The sequence below is a fragment of the Condylura cristata genome, unplaced genomic scaffold (genome assembly GCF_000260355.1).
Source record: "Condylura cristata isolate star-nosed mole 26May11 unplaced genomic scaffold, ConCri1.0 scaffold00012, whole genome shotgun sequence".
In the NCBI taxonomy this organism is placed as follows: domain Eukaryota; kingdom Metazoa; phylum Chordata; class Mammalia; order Eulipotyphla; family Talpidae; genus Condylura; species Condylura cristata.
This window is the reverse complement of record NW_004567113.1, coordinates 39,888,552-39,913,130: the sequence shown is the minus strand read 5'-3', so window position 1 is coordinate 39,913,130 and position 24,579 is coordinate 39,888,552. Positions and strand designations below refer to the sequence as shown.

Sequence of the window (24,579 nt, the reverse complement as noted above, 5' to 3'; positions counted from 1 at the left end):
GAACACAGACAGACCATTTGAGACAGTGAGTAAGAGGATTCTTACAGTATTTCTAAGGATGCTTAAAAATGAAAGGCGACCTATCTCCCTATGAACAGCATGATGAAGTTCATTTTCCAGATATGGTTAAGGACAAGGACTCTATAAAACTAATAAAATCAGCAAAAATAATCAAAGTTTTTCTTAGTCAATAGTTTTGTGTTCTCAAATACACTTACATGCTTAGTGAAACAACAGATCTGGCTACCACGGAAATATGCCAAATGAAACAAAAGAATCTGTAAGCCCCATCACCATGTGTGCGAACAGGATAAACAAGAAATGAGAAAAGTTAACTGTATGCAGCTCTATCCTAAGTTATTATGTGGGCATGCTAATAATAATAAACAGGAAATAGATGCTGCTAAATTTTCAAAGAGATGTTATATCCAAGAACTGAAAATTAAGGATAAATAAGTAAAAAACTATACTAAACCTAATAATAAAATATATAAGAAAAAAAGTAAAGTCATAGAATAAGGTGAATGATAAAGATATGCTTTTATTTTAATTATATATACTAGAGCATTAAGTGCTTATTTGGGGAAACATACTAAATGAAAAAGAGAAGCTAGAAAATAAAAACAAGATACTACTACACATACTCACATGGAAAAGATTAACAAAGAATATTTATAAAATTAGGAAAAGTACTTTTGAGTTTTTTTCCCCCCTGAAATTATGTAACTTAGAATATCTAGCATCCTTTTATTTAACTGATCATAATGGGGAAACTAGTCGTATTTATTTTAACTAATCTGAAGTTCATCAAAATAAAGTCTGATGAACAAATCTGTGGAGAGAACATTAAAAATGTACTTTAAAGAAAACACTCTTAGTTATTCCAACACTATGGATTGATAAGTTTGTTCTCAACTTTTCCTTTTAAGTTTCGATGCTATACAAAAATTCCAGGAAAGAAAGATGTAGTTGACATTTTTACTTTTCACTATATTTGCATAAGCTCTCCAGTAAAGACACATTTTGAAAATTAAAAAAAAAAAAAAGCAAACACAAAGAACTCATAGAGTGAAGCCAAAAAACCACGTAGCTAAGAAATTCAAACAGGGATATGACAAGAGACACTGTCAAAAAGAAAAAAAAAAAAAATCCAGAGGAGTTATTTGAAAAAAACTGCAGAAAAAGGAACAGACTTTTTAAAACTCTTCTAATTTTCTTTCCTACTGTTTCATAGACAATTCTTAGTTTTACTTACATTTAATTAGAAAGCATTCACAACACATTTCTTTATTATAAGAGATTAAAAAGCTGAAATTCATATTTCATCTAATGATAATATAGATAATGCTATAACAAAAATTATTCCTTGGGCTCTCACAGTCCTTTATTTCATAACTGTAACTCATCCCAAAAAAAGCAAGGATATAAGAGAATTGATAATGAGCCATATTTTTAGAGTTACCGCTCACTTCTCTGGTGGCTGCTTTCATTACTTTTGGGTCAAAATGGAGTAAAAATCTTCACAAGTAATTAACCCTATAACATTAGTACATGGGGATTCGGGCAGCTGGCCAGGAGCCTTTCCTCACCTCGTTCATATGAAACGATAGTCCTGGAGACTGTTCTCAATAGTAATGGATATTTCAGGAATGACATGAACTTAGAGCTTGACTATTAACAACTGGCTTCAATCTTTGAGTGTGTGTTTTTTTAATATATATATGTATGATTTTTTAATCCAATATCATTATATTACATCCTTGTTAACAATATAGGTTTTCCCCTATTTGCCTTTGTTCCTTGAATCCACTACAATTTCCTAGTTATTAGAAAAGGAATAAATATCCACTTTAAGAAAATTTAAAGAATATTCATCAAATAAGGGGAAAATAACCTGAAAGAGTGTAGTGAAACATGAGCACACAAGTACAATATCACATGACTGAGGAAAACACTGAAGATCTAGAAGAGCCCGCTTGCGACATAAATCAGCATGTTACAATGTCACATCGGAAACATTCCCACTAAGCAGTCACCCAAGAGCATGCAGAGCAGAAGCATGTAAAAGCACGTATTTTCAAAATCACAATGGAAAGAATCACTAGGAAGTCTGCATTTTTAATTTATTCTAGAATTTCTTTGGCTTTAAATGCTTCCCTTGAAATCCACTGACATTTTCAACTGTGCTTTTACAAATGAAAATTTCATAAATTGATTTTGTAAGATTAAAATGGATTCCTTCTGGTATTTTGAAATTTTCATATGAATATACTTGGCATTTTGCTGATGCCTCATGCAGAATTGCACGACCATTTTATCTAGGTTCTTTCCCCCCATTCTTTCAAGTTTGCTTCACACAGGAACTTGCAAAATAAATGTACATGTCTTTACTTACAATGGAAGTCTTTTTGCTTTTTGTTTGTTTTGTTTTGATTTGTTTTTAATTCCTTGGAGATCTAACTATTACTACTCACTTGGGTGTCTTTCCACTTGGTAATAAAGCTATTTTCTATGTCCATTTGTTTGACTTGATCTTCTTTAACCTGTTCAAAATACAATTTGGGACATTCTAATAAAATACCAAGAGTGATGGTACTCATCCTCATATAACTTCAGGAATTTAAAGACCAACAAGTTAAATTAAATGTTAATGGCCATGTTAATCAGCACAGGCCCAAGAAAGTAGTGTAGAAACAAAGCCAATCAGGTACAGCCTCCTCAAGTTCGGAACATTCCATGATGATTCCCCAGGGGGCTGCAGATTCTACTAATGGCAGCCCTCCTGCTAAGGCAATTTAATAAGCAAAGGGGCCGATGATTGGTTTGTTAAGTGTTTCTAAGTTGAAAGATAAGACTTGTTTCTCAAGCTGATATGTTCATTAAATACTTATGAAATATCTACCACTTAGAGTTGGACTTACTAAAGTATGTATGAATATAATTATTAATGTAGCAATACAAACATAAAATAAAGAGAGCAGGTAAAGCCACACATTATTTTTTGTCTAATTCTTTCACTTTTCAGCACTCAAATTGTAGCAAAGAAGCTGATGGTGATCAAAAACAGTAGACACATAGAAGGAAATAAAAGGAGATCAAAGAGCAAAGAAACTCCAACAACTCAGGAGTCCATTCCATTCTTACATAAATTAAAATAGAACTGGGTAATTTTATTCTATTAAAATCTTTTTTGCCTTTGCAAGGACTCTTGTAATCAGTGATTATAAGAATGAAGGAACTACACACTGACCTATTTGATTTCATCTGCTATATTCAAGTCAAGTAAAAGATTAGTATTTTATCTCACGCCATTTCATGAAAGGCTCAATCAAAGTTTAAATGGAAAAACTGAGCCAGAAGTAGCTAACTGACAGGTGCTGAGCCTCTGACCCAGATCCTCTTTACTCCTTCCATATTCAAATCCTGGGCTTATTTTCCTCTATTTTTATTGCTTTGAAGTAAGAAATAATTCCTTACAGTTTTCTATGACACATGAATGTATTAACTTCTATAATTGCAATTTCAAAAGTCAAATAATTACAACATAGATAACTTAGTAAAAACCACACATTTCACTCTTCCCCCCCCACGCCGCCCCCCCCCCCCCCAGTTTGGGGCACAATTAAAAGGAAACACTAAATTACAGAATTTGATAGGCTGGTGTCCTATTATCAAATTTGTGAAAAAACATAGTATCACACCTCTAAGTAGACATATTTAATGCATACACATAATGAAGAGAAGAAACATAAAAACACTATAAGTAGAAATATTCTGTCCAACAGACACCAGATGGTAGAAAAAAAGCTTTAAAAGCAGTCAAGCTTAGATGAATGCCTATAGCTTAAAAAGCTAGTTGAATCTAAAAAATTCAAGATCATGTAACTATTATTTTCAAATATGCATGAAGACAAATAAGAACATGCTAAAATATATATTTATGTTTTCAAATAGTGACATTATAACTATTTTAGCATGGGCAGAATATAAAATATTTACCTCAAATATTTCAACGTAATTATTAATTAAGTCCTCAATTACATTCACTTCTTCGCTGGTTTGCCCCTTGGTTTGAAACAAACAGGATGAGAAGACCAAGGCCAAGTTATGGGCATCCATGTGATTGATTTCTGCGCACTTCTGAACCCTGTTGGAGTAGAGCGTAGCTCATTACAAGACACTTCTATTTTGATACTTCCAAGAACTGGAAGTCACAATACTTTTTTAACATACATCTCTTTTCATTAAAGGTCTCTGATAGTAAGGGTCCAATGGTCATTTAAGGAATCTGACTTTTTAAACATCCTCCTTGGTGTGCCACACACCTGAAGAGTTGTTCCTGTACCTCTGATGCATTAATAACGATGTTACCTATTAAAAAGTATGTTTCCTCGCTGACCAACAGTCTGACACCAAAATATTAGGGCCGAATTAGATACCAACTAATAACAAAGTAGTTTACAATGAGTGCACCAAGAGGAAAAAACTATACTCACAGATGCTTGCTATAATTCAGGGGTATGTAGTTCCTTCTGTTTTTCAGTATCCTTGTTAAATGAGCTTTAAAATTCTTAGTTATGCACTGAATTTACTTTAGGATGCCTTTAGTGACTATACCTAGAATATTTAAGAAACTTTCTAGTGCTGTTTATCTGAATGTGTCCTAACTACAGAAAGAACTGGTAAAATGATGGTTTAATGAGAATTTCGTCTTGAAGCAGTTCAAGAGATGGTGAAATATACATTGCTCCATGGGGAAGGTTAGCAGAAGGCCTTTCATTTAAGAAATAATGATTTACTGAGAGCCTTCTTTGAAATATCTAGAAAAGTTCATGAATCCGCCCACCTGTAAAGGTGTTCAATTATAGCCGCCAACGTTGCTCGGTTGACCCCTGGAAGAGTACGTATAAATGCTCCATACTTTTTAATTCTTCCCTTGTCATCTTGGGTATCTAATGGTAATAAAAAAAAAGGAAAGAAATTCTTAATACTAATCAAAATTGTATTTCATTAACTGAAGCAAGCAAGTTTCCATGGAAAAACAGTCAAACTACCATAATCCTAAAAGAGTATTTACATATTATTCACATATGTCAGTATTTCATAGCAAAATGTAACAATTCTTAAATTTATATTTTTTTAAAAAAGCATTAAAAAACCCCAGAATTTTATTTTACCTTCTACTTCATTGACTACTGAACTTCCCCTACTAGAGAAAAATACAATTCAAATAGAAGTATTCATTGAAGAAATAAAGTCAAAGTATCTTGAACTCTGGCTATGAAAACATTTCACTACTTGGTAAGGTTTCACTGTATTTAATAGAGACATTTTGATTTTTTTTTTCCCTTGTAAAAATCTCTCCCGAACTATGAATCTTCCCAGAACTAAGAAATGTTCACCTTCCTGAAGATTCATACAAAGGACATTTACCATTCTTAGTACTTTCAACTTTCTGGAAAAGCTGAGGGAACTATGGAAGAAATCACTTTCAGACCTTAATAACCCTGAAAGGCTAGAAAGGGGACCTCTGTCTTTGACATGGACAGTATGTGGTTAGTCACAGAGAGAAGACCGAGAAGGAAGTACCCTTCACTTTCTAATCCCAACCAGTCAGTCCCCAGAGTTCTAGACTACAAAATATGAGCATTGGTGGGTTTGTCTCACCGACTAGCACACAAGGAAAATAAAAGATCATTCTTTGGATAACTGCTGATATAGTTACCAGAAGGGCTACAGTTACATATACCCTCTCAGTTCTCAAAGACCTCTGGAAAGAAGACTTGTTCATTTTGCTTAGTTCTGCCTATCTTATTCACAGAAAACCATCAGCGCCATAATGAGTCTTTAAAAGTGCAGTCACATCTAAAAGACATTATGACCCTTAAAGGAGGATACTGAGGTGGATTTTTGAATGGCCACAGATTCAAAATTGAATCTTTGTGTTGTGTCTTGTACTTCTATTTAACAGAGTCCTACAGTTTTCTTTGTACAGGGGCTTCACCTTGTTAGGTTTACTCCTGGGTATTTAACTTTCTAAGATGTAGTTCTTTTGTGCTGATTTAGCTTGCATATGAGTTCTAAAAATTGAACATGGCAATACGGACTTAAATCCACTAAATATGAGAAAACACACTCATATTACATTGAGAAACTACCAGGATGTAACTAAAGAATTATCTATCATCACTGCTATAATAATTAATCCTATGCCACCTAACTAAAAATGTAGGGTAACTTAATCAATGGAATTAAACATCACTACATTTATAAAGATGTCATACTGGCATATTCTCACAAACCTTTAAAAAATTAAATAATATTTACAAAATAAAACTTAGACAAAACCTACACAAGGCAGATTGTGAGTAATGTTTCCTTTAAGTAGTTTCCTTATGTTGATTCCAATAGAAAATTAAATGAATTCAGAATTCAGACAACTTACTATGATTCTCAGAAGAACAGATCATATATCATAAATAGGTGCTATGCCATTATAGAGCATTTTTGCCTCAGGTGGAACCAAAGGAGCTTCCTTTCCAGGTCACCCAGAGTGCTATTGTTTATCTTTGTCAGATCCAACAGAAACACTTCTGACAGGTCAGGGTGAGCTACAGAAAATCTACAGGCAAAGGACTTTACGGCTGTTTGACCCAGTATTCAAAGTCACCTCCAAGAAAATTCTCAAAGAATTCACAGCCCAGTAACCAGTGAACATATTCCTCTTATCAATGCCACCTTGTCTCACTGTGATGACAAAAGTCAAGATGAGCTGTCATTGAGTTTGGCCAAAAAAAAGTGAGAGGTTTCACACAAAGACAAACTCTAAGTCTGTATAAAATAGATATACATGGGCGCTTGAATAATACTGTTTAAGTAGTCTCCTATGTTGATGTCAAAAAACAACCCCCACTGACTTTAAAGAAATTAGTTTGAGGACCTCCTTTCTTTGTGAATGCCTCATTTCATTGAACTTTGCAGTCTCCAAGAACTTGATCATGGAGTGGTGACCATTTACTGTATGTTAAATAGGACTTAGAGTACTATAATTCCATAGTTACAAATTCTAATGAAAATGTCTTTATGTCTTTTAAAAATGAGATTCACAAGAAAATTAGGCATAAAAAGATGCATTATCTAATTCCATATTTTATATACCAGAAAGTAAATAATACATTTCTGGAATTAGAGCTAAGTCTAGTCATTTGGGAAATACCAAAAGACTTTTGAATTAAATAGTTAAAATATGAAAGATATATTTTAAAAACAATACTACTTTCTTGGGATAGTTTTTTAAACTGTTGATTTTTTTTTTTAAGATTTATTTATTTGTGCATACAGAACTGGGGTAGAGGCCAGAGGCGGCGAGAGGCTTCACCAGAGACAGAGTGGGGAGCAGAACAGGCAGATCGATGAAGTACACTGCTGAGGGGAGCAGCAGGTTGTTCGGGGGGGTTCTGCCACGCCATGTGGTCACCTCCGGGGCAGGCGGGAATCGAACTCATGCGGAAGTGGCTTTAGCTTCTTAGTGCAGTGCTTTAACCCGCTGAGCCACCAGGGAAGGCCCTAAACTGTTGATTTTTTACAACATCACTTCAAAATTAATCCTACAAATGTCATATTTATTATAAACAAATAATGTCCATGAAAACTACCAACAGTGTAATAATGTACATTCAAATTCAAAGGTAATTTTCAAAAAAGATCTGGAAACCGTTGGAACATACAAGAAATATACTAGTAAATTATGATATAATTCAAATATAAATCTGAAAAAAATCACTTTGAAAATATTACATATAGGGAATGCTGTCGTTTATTAATATCACATGTATATTTCAACTACAGGGCAGAGACATAAACAAGTGTAGAGATAGACTACAACATAATCTATAAACTGAAAATAGTGATAAACATGAGATTAAAGGCAAAGTTTATATTGAAAAGTACTGACTTAAGTTTCTATAAGAGGCACTGTTCTGAATTAATAGATATAAATGTATGCTTAGTGAAAACAAATAACCAGTAAGTGACTTAATAAACTAATTGTCTAAGCTAGGTTCTTTCTTAAACAGGTTCTCTTACAGAGTAGCAAAGCTTTGTTAATTCATTAGATAATCTAGGGGAAATGAAGAAAGAGTGGAATGGGGAGTATAATAATGTAACTCTAAAAAGAATAAATGGTACCAGAAAGACAAAAGAGGCATGGAAAGCTTATAAAACTAATCTTGCATTAAAGCTTTCATTACCATCTTATTGAGGAACTAACAGCATACATGGGTTTGATTATAACACCAACTTGAAGCAAAGAAAGCACTAATAAAACTGAAACTAAGTGCATAAAACAATTTAGAGCCTCTCTGGTGGCCTAGCGATTAAGTCTCAGTGCTACAATCATTAGGGTCTGAACTAGAGCCCGAGTTCAATCCCCTACCAGGCAGCTGACCCATATGGAGCAGCAGACCTCTCCTGCCCAGCCCACTGCTCCACTCAGCTGTGTATTTTAGTCAGCCTGTCTGTTCTGCTCCCAACTAGGTCTCTGGTGAATCCTCTCACCACCACCTCTACCTTTGGCCTATACCCCAGTTCTTCTACACAAAAATAAAAAGTATATATTAAAAAACACAGTACTGAGCAATGAGTACTACAAATCTATTTTAAAGTAGATATAAAAAACCATTAAATATTTGCACAATTTCTTTTCTGAGCCATTATGAACAATGTTTCTCCCCATTAAAATAACTGAATATAAAAATTTTCTTTAAATCTAGGTATCATATTAGAAGGCAACATTCACAGCATGCTCTCTATCACCTGTATTACCTAAAGCGGAGATCCAGTACGGGTAGAGCTCCTTAGTAAGAAGGGCATCATCAATGTCAGACAGAAAACTTTTCAACACACCAGTCACATCTTCAAGCTGATGTTTGCCAGCCCGCAACTTAAAGCTTCTTGCATCCTTTTTGAAACTCTCCAAGAGTTCACTTATGTGTAAAGGATCACCATTCTTTTGATAAATATATTTGCAGCCTAAACCTTTAAAAAAAATGTTATATGAACAAAGTCTGAAACCAAAATTCACTTCAAGTATTAAAAACAGAACAAATCTTTGTGTTGCAATGATGAGCAGTAAGAAATAATTATCCAAGAACTGACAAGAACATGCTTTTGAGGGAGTTTTTTCATCTGATTTTGGTTTGTAAGATTTCAACTTTGTTGAAAAAAAAGTATTCCATCCTTAACTTGCATCAAGACCCTAGTCCATCTTCCTCCTGGTTTTTCATAGAATTTTTTTTTTAATGCTTTATTCCCTCCAGTGTCCTATCTTCACTTTGTCTCCCGAAACACAAACATGCCTCCAGATTCGTTAGTGAAAGTAAGCCTCTCTGGAAGAAATTTGCACAATCCTTTTGCCCTCAAAGTTATGCGCTACTTTCTGTATTATCCCACCTTCTTCCTGATTCATCAGCTGCATCACATGAAGGAAGATGTAGCAGGGATAATAGGAAGAGCCAATGATGGTGAAGGTGAAGCGACACTAAAATCCTCCATTATCCTCTTCCTATCGTCAGTCTTCCTACTGCCTCACACAAACTAATATCTGCCCAATTTTAACTTAATTGGGTCCATCTGACAGCATTTGTCACTCCGAATTAATCCATGTTACATTAAAAACTCACAACTGTCATGACATTGTAGTTATACTTCCCCTTCCTCTATAGTTAATTTTCAGTCTTCTATTTCATCAGCTTATCAAGTGTTTGTTGTTGCTACTAGAAATCCACCCTTAATTCACGTCTCTTCTGTAACTCTCCACAAAATTCTCTAGGTAAACTCAACCAACTTCATTGTTTCAACCAAATCATACACATTTTCAGCCAGATTTCAAACACACTCACATATACTTCACTGTAAATACGCTACATATACACATGTAAAACACACACAAACACCCATCCACATATAAGGACAATTAACAATAACCTGAGAGGGATTAAATCTCCTGCCCATTCACCACCTCCCTTCTAGTCCCAACATCTTCATTTTGTTCCCCTAGTTCAATATATGGAGTTGCCTGGCCCCAGTTCTTTTCATTGTTGTATTACCTCTTTCTAACACATTACAGTGCCTGTTACACAGGTTGACCTTGCTCTCAAAGCTTTCTGCTTTTCTCCATACCCCCAGTAATATTTCATGTACTCAGTTTATCTAGTCTCCTGTCCCTGTTCCTACGCAGTCTGGAAAATGATGACAAGGTGATAAAGGAAGCAGGTCTCTTGGTAGTACCAACATGCTTAGAAGTCCTGACACTGCTAGCCCACTGCCTCCAGAGCAAAGCTTGAGGATTTTACTATGACATATAAACTCTAACCTAACTCTTGTGCTCTTGTATTCTATACCCTTTTTTCCCACTAAGCTGTGGTCACATTTCACTACACAAAGCTCCCTGGCAACACCGGCCAAGGTGTTATATCTGACTAAGTGTCCTCCCCCGGAGTCCCTATTCCTTTCTCCTAATCAGTTTCTATGTTCTCTTAAGATTCATGGTAGGAACCTTTACCCCGGAGTCATAAACAGTGTTGTAAACCAACATTACCCCCATAAAAAATAATACAATTTAAAAATGAAATGATTTGTGGTAGGCACCATACTTTACCCAAGAAGCCCCTGAGATCATACCCATTCTGGGTAAAATAGTGTCAGGGTACTTGTATCAATTCTTTGACACTTCTAATAAGAAAATTTTGTACACTAGAGATGTAACTGTGCACTTTCTCTTTGATCCACATATCTACAAAATCCTAAAAGGATAATGTGGTAAAGTTGCACTCTCTCTACTTATATCTATTTAGATATATCTTACTACATGCTTACTAGAAGCATTCAATAAATGACCACTTACTGCAACAGGAAACTAATTCTACAAAAAACAATGTAACTAAGTTTCTAAGATATTTTGCTCCTAGTTGACTGAATCTGTAACAGTTGCCACTCTTAACAATTTTAACAATGAACTATTATAACATTAAAAATAAAAATTGTACTGTAATTTTGGTCAAATATTAACATCATGCACCACACACACACAATTGGCCTTTAGAACTTAACCCAAAGGTGAGAAAGTTCAAAGCAATTGAAACTAGAGAGGCTCTGAACAAGCTGCCCAAATCCTATAATCACTAAGAAATTTTGAATTTATATCAAATCTTCACTTCACATATTCTGATAACATTGGGGTATTCTTCATAGTCTGTTCTTCAAAAGGGAAAAAAAAACTAGTCCTTTGTTGGCTTTTTTATTTTATAACAATTTACTTTGAACTAGAGTTACAAAATAGTTATAATGTATGAAATTCAACTGAGAACAATCTAGTGTCAGTGATTTTAAATTCAAATAAATACCACAAAGAAACTTCAGATTTCCCTAGAGAAGCATAAAATTGGATACACTGGAACTAGTCAAGTTATTTTAATCATTTATCAGCTTAAGAGACTCCATACCACTAGAACCATGAACATGATGTGAAATTTTCCAATGAAGGCACCCTCTTTTTAAAACATATGTGTGATTTATTTATACCTGTGAAATACAAGTGCACTAAATTGCATTAACAAATGAAGTGCATTTCATTATAATTAACTTCATTACAAATGATTGATAAATGAAAATGGCAACCATCTCCCTCCCCTATTCTTAAATAAAAAAACACAAACACACTATCATAGAAAGGAACTTCAGAGAATAATGTCTATAGTGTGATTTTGCACATTATTTACAGTAGGTTTATCATTCAAACACACTAATTCTGAATATCAATCATGTCACGTGTCCTACATACGAAATAAAGGAGATAAGTAAAATGGTATTCTTACTGGAATAGATTAATGCACACATATTATACATTTAACTTATAAAAAATCACTTTCTACAAAGCTTGAGTTATTTATGGCATTTTGTTTCATGTTTACTATCAGCTCTCATACTAGAATACATGGTTCACGGTTGTTTATTACTACAACTGTATTCCCACGACTGAGGTCAATGACTGGTACACAAATGGCGATCAGTGAGTAATAACGGCCCTATGTTTACTGCAACACACTCACTGATTTATACCTCCTTTTCAAACAGAAAACATGCAAAGATACTTTTGGTAGTACAGTGAAAAAGTAAATACAGCTTTCCCAAATAATAGATCAGTCATTTTATTTTTTCCATATCTGTAAGTGAATTCAAAGCCATTTACCTACAGATGATGAGGTGGAAACCTTTTTAGACTAAATATGTAAAGAAATTTCCACCCGTTAAAGTGTTAGGGAAATATGTACTAGAAAGAAGAAATTTGAGGAAACCATATTAATTTGTGTTTTCTTTGTTTTTAAAGATTTAGTTATTTATGCATATAGAACTGGGGTACAGGCCAGAGGCGCAGGGGTGGTGAGACCAGCGTGGGGAGCAGGACAGGCAGATCGATGAAGTACACTGCTGAGGGGAGCAGCAGGCAGGTCGGGAGAGTTTTGCCATACCATGTGGGTCACCTGCTGGCAGGGGATTGAACTCGCACCAAAGCAGCAAGCTTTCAGTGCTGCATCCTAACCATTGTGCCATCAGGGAGGGCCCAGGGAAGCCATGTTAATTTGAAAATAAATATGAGGAACAAAGTTGTTTCAGCTGTATCTAAAATGCTATCATAGCATATTAAATTCAAATTAAGCTGAAACATGGATCAATCAAATAAGGTTTGTTTTTTCCTATGCAAAAAGTTATCTGTTGTAATTAAGTCCAAACTATTAAAGCTAATATTTCCTTAATATAAACATATGTGCACTTTGAACAAAGTACACATACACGACCCTGCCCTCCCCTCCCCTCAGCAGTGTAGTTGATTGATCTGCATGTTCTACTCCCTACTCTGTCTCTGGTGAGGTCTGTCACTGTCCCTGCACCTCTGGCTTATACCACAGTTCTGTATGCATAAATAAAAAAATCTTTAGAACAATACACATACACATACTCTGAACACTTGCAAAGGAAGAGTAAATTCTCCTGTGGATTGCCCAAGAATTTACCTCTCTAATAAGATGTAGCACATTACATTCTTCTAGACTTCATTTTAAGCTTATAACCTCTGGAAAATGTAATCTTTAGTCTAATATTAATTTACACGTTACAATATAGATTCCTTCAGTATTTAAAATTAGTATGCCAGTAAAGGAAGGAGTGACATTTAGCTGAACAGAGAACATGCTTTTATTTTTCACTGATGTACTTACAAATACAAAGGTCTCTAATGCAGGCCCATGGATGTACCACTTAAAAACTGTAGGCATGATACTATGAGTTCGGGGGGTTGAGTAAAAGCCCTGTAATACTTACCATACTGTGTAACAAATGCTATACAGCTGTTCACGATAATGGGAACGTCATTTTTGCTGAGCTGCTGATCTTGTAATGCATTACCATCTGTACCTGCTGCTTTTTCAATTGCAGTATGCCAGACTGTGAAATCCAACTTGGTATGCCCATGGATGTATAATGTTCTGTAAAGTTTTAAAAAGCATTTCAAATTATAATTTTGGTTTTTTATATTAAAAATGACTTCTAGATAGATTGTCCTTAAGTCCATATAAATGTGATCTTATCTCACCCATTGAGGAAAAGACCCTTGCTTTACCCTCCCACTAACTTCATTCACCATAACAGCCAAGTCTCTCCACAGAAAAGAGGAAGTTTTCTGTCCTCTTTCACTCACCCTCCTTTTATTTACTTATTTATTTTTTCTGAATGGAAACTGTTCCAGCAAGTATCAACAGTGACTCCTAATGGATATTTGTAAATGTATTTTTCAAGACTAGAACTGTTGAAGATTTCATTTCTTAAAAAGGAGGAAAATACAGCATCCAATTTGGCTTTTGTAACATAATTCTTTATAGCTTTTCTACTGTCTTTCCAGTTACTCAGTCTGTTTCCCAAGCTTACTATTGCTTTCTGAAAATGCACTTTGTCCTCCATGTATTCACAGAAACACCAAAGGCTATCAAAGGATGTCACTCAGACTAAGGCTGCAGCCCTGGCATGTAAGTTGGTAACACCCAGTCCCCAATCTCCAGTTTGTAACTTTCATCAGTCAACAATTCATGAGATCAAAAAGCAAACACAAAAAGCAGGAAAGAGGGTTGGAAATGCAATCACTTCCAGAACTCAGATTCTAGCTCTGTATTCCCTCCTTTTGTGACCTAGTACAAATTATCAACCTTGTTTGAGTCTCAGTCTCATTACTGTCATAGAAGGATAGTAATTAGTATAAACCTTCTTACTCAAGAGATGTAATGTCAGTCACTAATAAGATGTTACACCAACTGATATTTACTTTTTTGATGCCTTTATCTTAATGTGCCACATGTACCTCAAATGCTTCTCCATCTTCATAATACACGACTCCTGAGACTATGACTAGCCTTCCAGCAACTTTGGATTAACTATCAATTGGTACTTCCCTCCAGTCACCACCACACAGATTCCATGTCAAAGTTTTTTGACTCTAGTTCCCTTACATATCACCTATACTGTCATTCAACCTTGCCATATCCAGGTCTTTATAATGATTCCTAAAGCCACTGAAAACCCCTCGTAAAAGAATTTCCTCCCCAATTCTCTACCTTGCTAATCCCTAATTCCTCAGCAGTGTCAGAATGAACTTTCTGAAACACAAAGCAAAAGACATTACACTTTATAATCATTGTCTTTTTGTAGGTCTAGAATTTTCAATTTCAAAATGCCTCCGTGTTCTGGCCCATATTTTTTTCCTCTATCATTGTCATTGTCTCACATGAAAAACAGAGAGAAAGAGACAGACAAATATACACAAACCCAACTTATTCTCCATGTCCTGTAACAAGCACCCCCTATTCTTTATCTACTCCAACTCCTCTCCCAAAGGTACACGTACTCCAGGGGACACTCCCTGACACTCCACCCTGAATTCCTTCCTATGCTTAGCAATGTACCTGCTTTGCCCTATCAACTGTTTGTTACGAACATTTCAGCTGCCAGACCCCAACTTTGTACAGCCAAACAATGACAGCTTTCCAGCATTTCAGTTGATTGGTATAGTGCCCAGTATTTGTGGATGCATAATAGAGCTGAAGTCCTGCCATTAGATGTAAATATGATTCAAAACATAAGTTAATCAATGATATATTTCAAGTTTATTTATACCACAGTATAATTTATCTTGATCTCAGACATTGAGAAAACCACTTTGGATTCAACCCAAAGATGTGACCTAAAGGAATTCTGATTGGGGAGAGAGGAGGAATGTTAGTCATTTGCACTGCTGATTACTCACTGGTCTGAAGGTTAAAAGAAAATCAAAGTCCACCTATCTTTCCTTTGATATCTCTCTTGAAATATTCCTGGGAGAGGACCTCCCTGCACTCACTTCTAACATCTCCTGAACTTCCTTTGCTACTTTTTCATTGACATTTGTGCCTGTAATCTTCATCTCATGCTTTCTGACAGCTTTACCTATATGTTTTATCTTCTACACCATCACTGCAGCCTTGACCTCCAGGTTTTACAATTTTCTTTTTGAAGAATTCTGACACTTGCTCTAATACTCCTGACATACTGCAGCCTTTCGTCTATATACATCATCTTTAGCTCAAAAACATTTGAGTATATTTTTCTAGATGAAACTCTGTATTCAGGCAATTTTCCTGAGAAATGCCAAACCCTTAAATGATATAGACTTAATCAAAATTAAATCTTGCTACATTCAGGAGTTTAGGTAAACATTTTACATTTTGGATTCTTACATACTTCTCAAACTGGTAGTTAGGCTCTAAATATAATATCTTTGTAACTGCTTATTAACAAAAAAGCTACAGGGTATTCCAGCAAGTAGAGAAAAATCCAAAATCCAAGGCCCGCCTACAATATTGGTATAATCCTGCCGTTAACTATGAGCATTTCCAACTTCATATTTACTTTTTAGTCAAAAGAAATCCCTTGATGACAAGTTATAGCTGTCTCCTTGTGAACTAGTGAGGAATAGAACAAATACTGACAAGTTAACTCTTGAGTCAACATGTCAAAGACTGATTCCTAAGATATATCATCTGGCATAGAAAATGTTTGACATTTAACAGCATCAGTTCAACAACTTTCCTCTTTGATGCTTATCCAAACTCTGTGCACACTGAATAAAGCATCAAAAGAAATTTTCAGAACATAGGCTGGCCAACCTTGTGATTTCAAGTACTAACAACTAATAACAAATAGTGACTTTATACTTCTAATAAAAATTCTTAAAAAAATTCATTTACATCTTTAAAAATCTGAAAAATTGTTTTGATAAACACTTAAATATAGAGAAATTAACTACTGTCCATCCACCCAAGCATAAATTTTAAAGTGTACTTCAAAAGTCATGTAAAGAAACATTCCAATGTTCTACAATCTGAAAAGTTGAGTCAGACCTAAGAACCAAATCCCAGGACCAACAAAACCAATTTTCTCAAAACTGCAATATAATAATCACAAAGTATAGATCATCATATCTGAGCCTAGTTTACTGACTAAAACCAGAAGTGCCTTGACAACTGATGGATTCAATAGTTTAATTAGATAAAAAATGTTATTTTTTTATATTTAAAATATATTTTATCTTATATTTAAACTATAAGAAAGACATAAAAGCAAACAGCTCACTTTCACACGTTATTCTTACAAGTCAGCATCTGTTTGGTTCAAAATATTTAATTTTGCTTTTATTTCTGAAAGATAATTTTTGCTGAAGAGAATATTTCACATTAGTAGCAGTTGGTTGGTTTTGATCTTTTAGTTTTCAGGTCCTATCTGCTCTACATGAGCCCATCCAGAGACATTATCGTTCAGATAACATATTCTTTAGTTTTAGAAGTTCTATTTTTTATGACCATTTATTCCATTATGTTTGTGTTTTCCATCACCTCTTTGAAAATTTTATATTATTTACAATTCACTGTGTAGAATCTTTGCTCATTCCAATATCTTCCTTATTTCTGAGTCTGTTGCTATCAACTGATTTGGGGCTTTTTTACATGACTAGTACTTTCATATGGTGAATGTCGTAATTGTGTTACCATTTCTTAGAGTTTACTGATGTTTATTTTGGCAACATTTGCCTGTTTGATGCCAGTCAAGTAAATTACTTGTGGAGCAGCTGATCTTTTAGAGGTCTGGTTTTAAATTTAATAAGGAAAAATAGAGCAGCCTTTATTCTAGGGCTGTTTTAGCTTTGACTCTCTAGTTTTCTCTTTCTGGGTCTTTATTAATGCCTGTGTGTTTAATGAGTTCTGCCCTAGAATATAAACACACCAAACCCATGTAAGCTCCAGGTTTCCTCACTTGTAACTACATGAGAGTGATTTCTGCCTGGGCTTCTGGCATTCTGCCTTCTAAACATATAGTTTAGAATTGAACCAAAGAAGGAAGGGAGCACCTGTGAAGGTTTCTGAAATGTCCTCTACGCTTCTTCCTCTGCTCTGGAACTCTGCCTTGAAAATTTTAGTTTTCACATGTCCCCAAACTACTATCTGTACCTCTTCAACTCAGCAAAACCACTACATTCAGCTTGGGGCCCCCCATTTCCTTCCCATGGACTGAAACGTATTCTACACAGAGGGAATCTAGGAGCTAGTAAGCCCTTCTTCATTTGTTGTCTTTCCATGATCCCAAACCTAGAATACCTAAAAATAGCTTGTTTCAGTACTCTCTCCAGTTTTCTAACTGTTTATACATGGGCAGGGAGTACACTCCATGTTGGTTACAGTAACCTCATTTTCTACAGAAGGTCATTTCAAATCTTCCAGTAGAGGCCTGGAATCTCAGCTTCTACCAAATCTTTTCCCCACAATTTCAGATAAAAAACTGTGGCACAGAATTTTAGAGTCAGAAACAAGCACATAATTATTAAAGAAACCTGCAAGATGTAGAAATCATGTCACAGGAGGATGTAGAAGATACTATTTTAAATAGTTTGAGTCTTCTGCACCAGTAGTATAGTAAAAGCTGTGAAGGCATTTGATCCCCAAGAAAAGCAAAGGCTTCAGTTTCCTAATCTCATCTCTATATGCTATTCAGCAACCCCCTCATGGAAGATGAGAAACAGTCCTGTTTGGGCTGGACGCAAACCCTTGAATGGTGTACCACTGGCTACAGAATGAAACTAACCCCCACTGTTATGAATATATTTTGAGGTTTTTAAATACATACACTTTATATAGAAATAACACGTGTGTATGTAAATGCACATACATACATATATTCTTTCCAGTGAAAGTCTAGATTTAATTAGATTTGACTGATAATAAAAAGTATGCTATCAATATGTATTTCCAGACCCACCAGCTCACGCTTCCTCACCAGACACTGGAGTGGCTCTCTTACCCCTCCTATTTCTCTGAACCTGCTGTTTTCTCAAGCTGTTTTTTTTTTTTTTTTCCCTACTGAATTTTACCCTGGACTTCAGATCCAGTTATGTTTGTACATATGTTTAATCATCCTGATCCCATTTATCTAGAAGGGAGCGTCTCATTCTTTTTTATTTTTTTCACATTATACCTCAATTTATCTGCCCAGAAACATTCACTCCAGTTGCAGAAAGTGCTTTGACTGAATGACATAAATTTCTCAAGCAAATAATATATACTTAAAATCCACCATTTGTTAAGTAATCACACATTCCCTTTGTTGCAAATCTCTTTAAAAAATGTCACTTTGTAAGGTTGAACACTCCCTTTCTTTTTGCAAAATATGTAGGGGTTGTCAGAGAAAAGAAAATCCTCTTTGCCTTGGCATTCAGATTAAACCACTTCTATGAATTAAATCATCAGAAAGTTACAAAAGCAGTCAAGCTGATATTGTGGGCAATTGGCTACTGTTTTATTTGCAATTACATGCACAATTTAGAAACCACTTTAAGATAATTCACCCTCCAGAGTATTGCTAACATGTCAGCTACCATAAAACAGTATTCAAGGAGGGGAAAATATCACAGATAGTAACTTGATGTGAAATAAGAATCTTAAAGTTAGAGTGTTAATCTCCCAAATTGAGAAAAGTAGCCTGCTCTCTATAGTTGTGGGACATATTGATAAAATGTCCTTAGCTCTATTATGTGTGGAATTTGCAATTAAAATTAAAAGCAGCCAATTTGGGAACTCAAGTGCATTATGCTTCACTCCAGGTCACTAGGAAATATTTTTTTTTAATACCAATATTTTTCTGTTTCTCAGAACATCGCTGAGTTACTCATACTGTATTTGTTACAGCTAATGACCTTTCAATGAAAGCTTAATAAGAAGTGTCTTTGACAAAAGGGCATGAAGGGATAAAGGTAAGGATGGCGAACACACTGCTGATTTATCAGAAAGAGATACACAGGGAATGTGGCTAAAGTGCAGAAATAGTTTTCAACTTTTAAGAAAAGGATGTTGTAATTTAGTGAACATTTCAGTCAAAGTGGATATCTAACCTTTTGTCCAGGAAAATGCCTCTGACCTTGTGACTCAGAACATTCACTGACTAACAATAGAAATTCAAAAAACACACAAAGAAATCCTAAAGTTTTAAAAAAACACAGACTCTAAATCCCAGTAATTGCTTCAAAGAGCATGCCAGAAACCTTAAGTGTAATCAAGAAAGCTTTATTTTCCAAAATAATAATTTTTAAAGTATACAAAGACTACACATTAAAGAGACACCATCTGGAACACCTTCTGTTTAGAGGTTTTTAGAGCAAAAATGCTTTGTGTGTGGAAAATATTATTGCAATATTTTTGTCTAAACACACTCCTATGCATATAGAGAAAATTACCAAGATAATATATGTATATACATATCTATATAATGAGCAAAGCTATAGGCAATGAATGATTATCAATGTTTTAACTTTTCCAGGTCAGATGGGTCTCCCTTCTCTTTGCCTTGAGAACCCATTAGCATATTTTAGCATTCTCATCAAAGTTAGACAAAGATAAGGATACGATTTAAAATAATTCATTAAATATATTTATAATTTGCAATTCTGGTTTAAGCTATTATTAGCGAAAAAATAAAGGTTAAAGTTTAGAGTTGGCTGGTTCTCTCTTTCAACTGTTCACACTATCTTTATATTCCATCAACATGAATAACTGGAAGTTTTATTTCCTAAAAGCACAATTTTATCTGCCTTGACAAGCCTAATACAATCTATTTTAGCTTGTAGTCATTATTTCCCAAAGGACTAATAGATCAAAAGAGATATGAAAATGAGAGCATGCACTGAAAATTCTCTTACTTTGACATGGTATTAAAACAGCGCTTAAACAATCACACCTATAATTAACTAGATTTTTTTTTTTCACCTACCGGGAGAGAAGTACATATTTCCCATCTTGGTGAATGGTATAATCATTAATAAACTCTGTGCTAAGTTGAGGAGTCATCCTTATGTGCTAGCTCACAAAGCAACTGAAAGCCATCAGATGGGTATCTGTCTCAACATCGCACCCAGAAACATCTTTTAACTCCTCTTCTCTTCCAGAAACATCTTTTAACTCCTCTTCTCTTCTCAGAAGTGAGGACCTTGCTCTCTTACTGTCCTCACTCTTACACATCACATTTCTCCCTGTGCCTCTTCCCCATCACAATTTTAAACTTGCACAAGTTCAATCCATATCAAAAAAAAATCACACACATGTACCCTTCCAGGGTCAACTCCTTCTCACCGGCTATCTCTATTTATCTGTAACACCCCTGACTACTGTCCTCACCAGCTGTTTCAGTTTTCTCAGTTCCCAAACCATCTAATCGAGTTTTCTATCAATTCTGCTTTCCTCAAAGTCACAGATGGAATCTGTACCACTTATCCAAGGAGCATCTGTCTTTCTCAGACCTGTGCCCTTGAGAGCAAGGGGCCTTTTTGACAAACTTTCTTCCTTATTGAAATGCTCTCTTTTGGGCTTTGCAATTACCCCCATCCTGCAAGCTTTCTTCTTCTTTTCAAATGCCTTCAACATAACTTGTTAGTAATACATATAAATTGTGAAATAACTATAAAAATATGATAAGCAATTTTAACTATTATTCTGGATTTGCACTGGTTATCAACTATTCCATGAGCTCAGATTAACTTCTGGTTGCTATTATCTAAGAGCCATGTCAGATATTACAAAATTATGGAACATTTGGATTATCATTTCTTGCACTCATATGGCAATGTAGCTACATGCAATAAGCATTAGATGAGCACTTAACAATTGAATAATTCTAATCCATGTTTGCTACATTTTAATTTAAAATCTAAGCACCACTGATAAACCCCTTCAGACTAAGAATGACAGAAAAATGCACTGACTATAGTGATCTGAACATAAATGTAAAAAAAATAAACACAACATAGCAACTACAACTTACTTGTTTGTTTATTTATTTAAAACAAACTCATTAATTCAGATACCAAGTCTGCATTGTTGACCATTTTTTCCTGCCATGGAGGAAAATGCAGCAGATGAATTATAAATATTAGCTATATTATTAAATATAAATAGATGACAGTTAAAAACTGCACTTGTGCTAGTACTTTAACCAATACTACCACCTATACATATCTACTGCCTTGTTATTTCTGAACATAACATTAATAGCACCCTGGTAGTAGAGGGAAATCATTATATAGCACAAGGCATCATAATTTAAAGTGCAATAACCATGATAATCACAGGAATAAATAAAAAAAACAGAAAATCCTAAGTATGCCTGTACATTAACAATAACACTAAGACCTAAGAATCTAGTCAGCAATATGCTTGATGTCTATTGTCCGTTATGTCCTCCCCTAAAGTCACAGAAAAGACAGGTTCAGGTAACCACTGAAAATCATTATTCTTGTCAGTACTTCCCCTCAGGGAAGTTCAATTTTATTTTATTTTTGTATTACTGTAGGTGTATGTATGTGTAAATATATAATATATACTTACTGCAAATGATCTTTTATTCTTGCATAACTAAATCCATATAAATGAGGGATTATAAAACAAATGATAAGAAACAAAGAAAAACAATTTGTCTGGAGACTATACTCTGTAATTATTGTGATGTGACCCTAGCTGCTCCTTCCCAAGCCATCTTTCTAGATCATCCACCGCTTCCTGACCTCTAAATACTGGTGACCCTAAGTTACAACCTTAAATCTCTACCTATACTTCATGTAAGTGAACCTGCCCAATTCTTAGGTTAAGGAACATCTATATCATGATGATTCTCAAGTCTTTATCTCTAACTAAAACATCACCACTTAATTCCAGATTTGTATATTCAAATATCTACCCACCATCACTAGTTTGCTATGAAATAAATATCTCAAAGTTATCACTCCCAAAATCAAGTTCATTACTGATAGCACCCTAACCTTACTGATAGCATCTCTCTACTCTGCCTCCATGTGTTTATTGCAAAAGCCAGCACCATCATTTCTGTTATTATTCAGATCAAAACTTGAGGTTTTTTTTTTAAAGATTTATTTATTCATACAGAAGTGGGGTACAGGCCAGAGATGCAGAGGGTGAGAGGATTCACCAGAGACAGAGCCGGGAGCAGAACAGGAAGATTGACGAAGTACACTGCTGAGGGGAGCAGCGCGCGGGTCAGGAGAGACCCGCAGCGCCATGTGGATCTCCTCTGAGGCAGATGGGAATCAAACCCATGTGAAAGTGGCTTAAGCTTCTTGGTGCTGTGCTTTACCCCACTGTGCCACCAAGGAGAGCCCAAACTTGAGGTTCTTAACTCTTGCACTCATCTAATCCATCAACAGATCCTCTCACCTCAGCTTTCCTAATGTATCCACCCACTCCTCAGCACTATGTTATCAGGTAAGTCATCTCTTAGTTGATCTCTGCAGAAGCAGTGAATGGACACTTGCTTTCACTCTTGCCCTCACCCCCAAAAGCCTATTCATCTGAAGTTAGAGCAGTCCTTTAAAAGCAGAGCAGTGGTCAAATGACTTCACTTTCTGAATCTCAAACTGAGCAGTCCCCCATTATGCTTAGAATAAAATTCAGAATGTACATATTGCGATCTGTAAGGACTTTATATGATCAAGCCTAGAATATCTATGCAATCATTTCTTCCCACTCTCCATTCATACCAATCTCACCTGTCAAGGCAACTCTCCAGCAGACTTTGAACACACCAAGTATAACACACACTTAATATCTTCAAGATATCATTGACCTTGTGTCAAGAAGAATCTATTCAGATTTGCCAATTTCATTGTTGTAAGCTTTTAGCAAAGATACTTCATTTACCACCCTATCAAAAACAGAATACTGCTCACTAGGCCCTGCACCTTTCCCTTGTTTTCTTCAAGCAGTTAAAACTGATAGACACAATACCACAAAAATTATTTTTTGTTTATATTCCATGTCCTATAGTAATGCTCACATTTTATGAGGCCAGGGACAGTGTCTACTTCATTCATCACTCTAACGCAATTCCAATTAACAATACATGATGCATAACAGATACCTGGTCTTTTAGGGAAATTGAATATAAATTTAAGAATCAAGTTGAGCTATGCATGACTCACAGACATATAATTTGGCATTTTACTTATACCCACCATATCCCTCTACTAAATATATACCTATAATGAATATAGGTGAGAGACTGTCTATGTATGTGTGTGTGTGTGTAAATAAATACAGTGTTCCAAACACTTAAATACAGTCATGTGACTATCCCAAAGAGCTATAGGTCCATGCAGAAAACTCTAATAAACTGATCACTGGATTTGTTGTAAGAAGTATAAAAACATACCAGCTTTATCAGTATACTCTTTCTACTGAAGCATATACACACAGAGACACACACAGATGTGACTCAGATATTTCACAGTCTATAATCAATGGGTTCTCCCCAAAGAAGATAATCAAATTCCCCACCCTCTATATTTGTGCCATTAATAGGTAAAAAAACAAACTGCACTTACCTTCCTTTTTCAACTAACAGCAAGACATCCAATTTTTCTCCATTTTGAACCATTGTGCTTATTGCTGAAGGGAAGGAGGAAACATGAACATATCTTTTAAACATTAAATATCCTTAGAGACACAATTATTAATACTTATGTGTTCAAGAGTGAGCCATAATTTTATGTATAATCTTCTACTGGCATGCACAATACAAAATTATGTCCAAAATAACGATGAGAGAGGCAAGAAAGCTTACTCAGTTCTTGCAGTCTTCGTAAGTGCATTCTATCTTCCTGAAATTCTTGTATTTGAAGGCAAAAACGCAAACTAGATTTGTCCATAGCAAACCAGCCTTTTCTCCACTGATCCAGGGCATGGCAATCTTTGTAGTAAAGTTGACCAATCAAATCATAGTCAGCTTCTGTTAAGTTTTCAGCAACAAAGGGAACAAAATGCTGTTAAAACAAATGAAGAAAAATAATAAAGACAGTGCAAATAGGAAATCTCACCCCTATCTATACAAAAACTTATTTTTAAGATGTAGCCACACACATGTAACATAACCCAAAGCAAGTAAACTTGC

The 24,579-nt window shown here is 35.1% G+C and overlaps 1 protein-coding gene across 1 annotated transcript in view; it reads right to left on the bottom strand.

The window, feature by feature from the left end:
* Positions 1–24,579, bottom strand: part of ARAP2 (ArfGAP with RhoGAP domain, ankyrin repeat and PH domain 2) — a 133,144-nt gene that overhangs the window by 37,792 nt on the left and 70,773 nt on the right. Inside the window, exons 17-23 of the mRNA XM_012724030.1 lie at positions 24,253–24,451; positions 24,014–24,077; positions 13,378–13,541; positions 8,824–9,036; positions 4,847–4,952; positions 4,000–4,147; positions 2,475–2,543 (exon numbers count right to left, since the gene is read on the bottom strand). Coding sequence (XP_012579484.1) covers positions 2,475–2,543; positions 4,000–4,147; positions 4,847–4,952; positions 8,824–9,036; positions 13,378–13,541; positions 24,014–24,077; positions 24,253–24,451 — 963 coding nt within the window. The remainder of the gene's footprint in view (positions 1–2,474; positions 2,544–3,999; positions 4,148–4,846; positions 4,953–8,823; positions 9,037–13,377; positions 13,542–24,013; positions 24,078–24,252; positions 24,452–24,579) is intronic.